The following is a 1,971-nucleotide window of genomic DNA, read 5'->3' as shown; positions in this document are numbered from 1 at the left end:
CACACGTGAACAAGGATCAAGAATGACATGTTGTTCCTCTGCTAGTTGCCTCGTGGTCCTGTTACGCAACCAACTACCTCGAGAACGACTGGTGCTGGCGGATTCCGTACATCATCCAGCTGACGTTCCCCACCGTCGTCTTTTCGCTCGTCTGGTTCCTCCTCCCCGAAAGTCCACGCTGGCTCTGGAGCGTCGGCCAGACCGAGAGGGCCAAGGGCATCTTGATCCAGTACCACGGGAACATGAACCCCGACTCGGCCCTCGTCAAGCTCGAGGTCGAAGAGATGCAAGACGCGCTCGAGCATGAGCAGGAAATCGCTAACAAGAACTGGAACTACAAGGTGCTCGTCAACACGAGGGCGAACCGCCACCGCATGTGGCTGCTCATGCTCGTCGCCGTCTTTGCCAACTTTATCGGCGGCTCCGTCATTTCGTACTATCTCCCCGTCATGGTCGAGGGCATCGGCATCACCGACTCGCGACGCCAGCTCCTGCTGAACGGCATCAACACGATCCTCTCGTTCATCGCCGGTCTCTTTGGCTCCTTCTGCGTCGACAAGTTCGGCCGCCGGCCCCTGTTCCTCTGGGGCACCTTCCTGACGGGCCTCGTCTACATTCCGATCAACGTGCTGGCGGCCCGGGCCGAGGGCTACGAGGAGGGCCAGATCCCGAGGGCGCAGTCGTACGCCTTCATCGCCATGGTCTTCACCTACGGCATCTTCTGGGGCTTCTGCTGGACGCCCCTGCAGGCGCTCTACCCGGCCGAGATCCTGAACAACGAGATCCGCGCCAAGGGCATGGGCGTCAAGGGCTTCCTCACCGGCGTCTCGAGCTTCATCAACACCTTTGGCACCTCGGTCTCGCTCAAGGAGATTGGCTGGAAGACGTACACCATCTTCCTGGTCCTGCACTTCATCCACAACGGCCTCATGTGGCTGTCGTGTGTCGAGACCAAGGGCCGCACGCTCGAGGAGCTCGACGAGATCTTCAACGATCCCCACCCCGTCAAGCGCAGCAAGCAGAAGACGGCCATCATCGCCAACCAGGGCGTGGGCATCCAGATCAAGGACGATGCGTAGGCGCATGCCAGGAGCGAGCACTCTGACCATCTGCATGGATGCTTGTCGTCTCGACAGATAGTATAAGAATGAATGAAGAAAATAATAAATGCCTGAATTATGACCGGTTGAATGGTGTCAGCCGCCTTGTTGCTCCGAACTGACGTAGGGTCATGCAATCGTTTCAACAGTGTCGAAAATGGTGTCGGCCGTGCCTTGGGTTCCGCAAGCACGATGCACGTTGTACAATCTGCTGAGGCTAACAGTAGGAAGACACGCAAACAGACGAAGTCTTTTCATCGTTCCACAATGCAACAAATACAGGACAGACAACGCCCACCCGCATTCAATACGTAGCCGTCAGCCTCTGCACCAGATACTCCCCGCTGTTGATGCCCTCATACTTCTTCTCCGCCTCGGACGCGTACGTCCCCGGCAGCGCCTCGATGTAGTCCTTGTAATTCGGGTTGCAAAAGTACCTGTCCTCGTCAGCATGCCGAACACGGCCTCTCGGGGCATGGGGACGCACGCAATGCTGTACCGCGGCGGGTACACGTCCCCGTCGGCGCCGCCGCCGGGCGGCTCGACGACGCGGTGGACGGTGCTGCGGATGGTGTCGTTGCTCCAGCGCGCCAGCAGGTCGCCGGCGTTGACGACGACGGTGCCGGGGATGGGCGTCGCGTCGACGAAGCGGCCGCCGGGCCCGCGCACCTGCAGGCCGCCGCGCGCGTCCTGGAACAGCAGCGTGATGGAGCCGTAGTCGCTGTGCTCGCCGGCGCGCACCTGGCCCGGGGCACGCGGAAACACGGCCGGGTCGAAGTGCAGCAGCCGCAGCGTGTTGTCGCGTCGTCGTGAGCCGTCGAGAGCCGTCGGCGAGCCCATGCGCGCGATGCGCGCATCACGTCACGTGCAG

At 61.1% G+C, this 1,971-nt stretch overlaps 2 protein-coding genes across 2 annotated transcripts in view; one reads left to right on the top strand and one right to left on the bottom strand.

Annotated features, from left to right (window-relative positions):
• Positions 1-1,079, top strand: part of VDBG_02626 (lactose permease) — a gene marked incomplete at both ends in the record, with an annotated part of 1,748 nt that extends 669 nt beyond the window's left edge. The window contains one exon of the mRNA XM_003006441.1: positions 46-1,079. Coding sequence (XP_003006487.1) covers positions 46-1,079 — 1,034 coding nt within the window. The remainder of the gene's footprint in view (positions 1-45) is intronic.
• Positions 1,080-1,404: 325 nt separating this feature from the next.
• The window catches only part of VDBG_02625 (thymine dioxygenase), a gene marked incomplete at both ends in the record, with an annotated part of 1,246 nt that continues 679 nt past the window's right edge, over positions 1,405-1,971 (bottom strand). The window contains 2 exons of the mRNA XM_003006440.1: positions 1,405-1,537; positions 1,588-1,841. Of these exons, the coding sequence (XP_003006486.1) occupies positions 1,405-1,537; positions 1,588-1,841 (387 nt within the window). The remainder of the gene's footprint in view (positions 1,538-1,587; positions 1,842-1,971) is intronic.

Source organism: Verticillium alfalfae, genomic scaffold, assembly GCF_000150825.1.
Source record: "Verticillium alfalfae VaMs.102 supercont1.3 genomic scaffold, whole genome shotgun sequence".
Classification (NCBI taxonomy): Eukaryota; Fungi; Ascomycota; class Sordariomycetes; order Glomerellales; family Plectosphaerellaceae; genus Verticillium; species Verticillium alfalfae.
The sequence above is the reverse complement of the archived record's forward strand: the minus strand, read 5'-3'. Positions and strand labels throughout refer to the sequence as shown.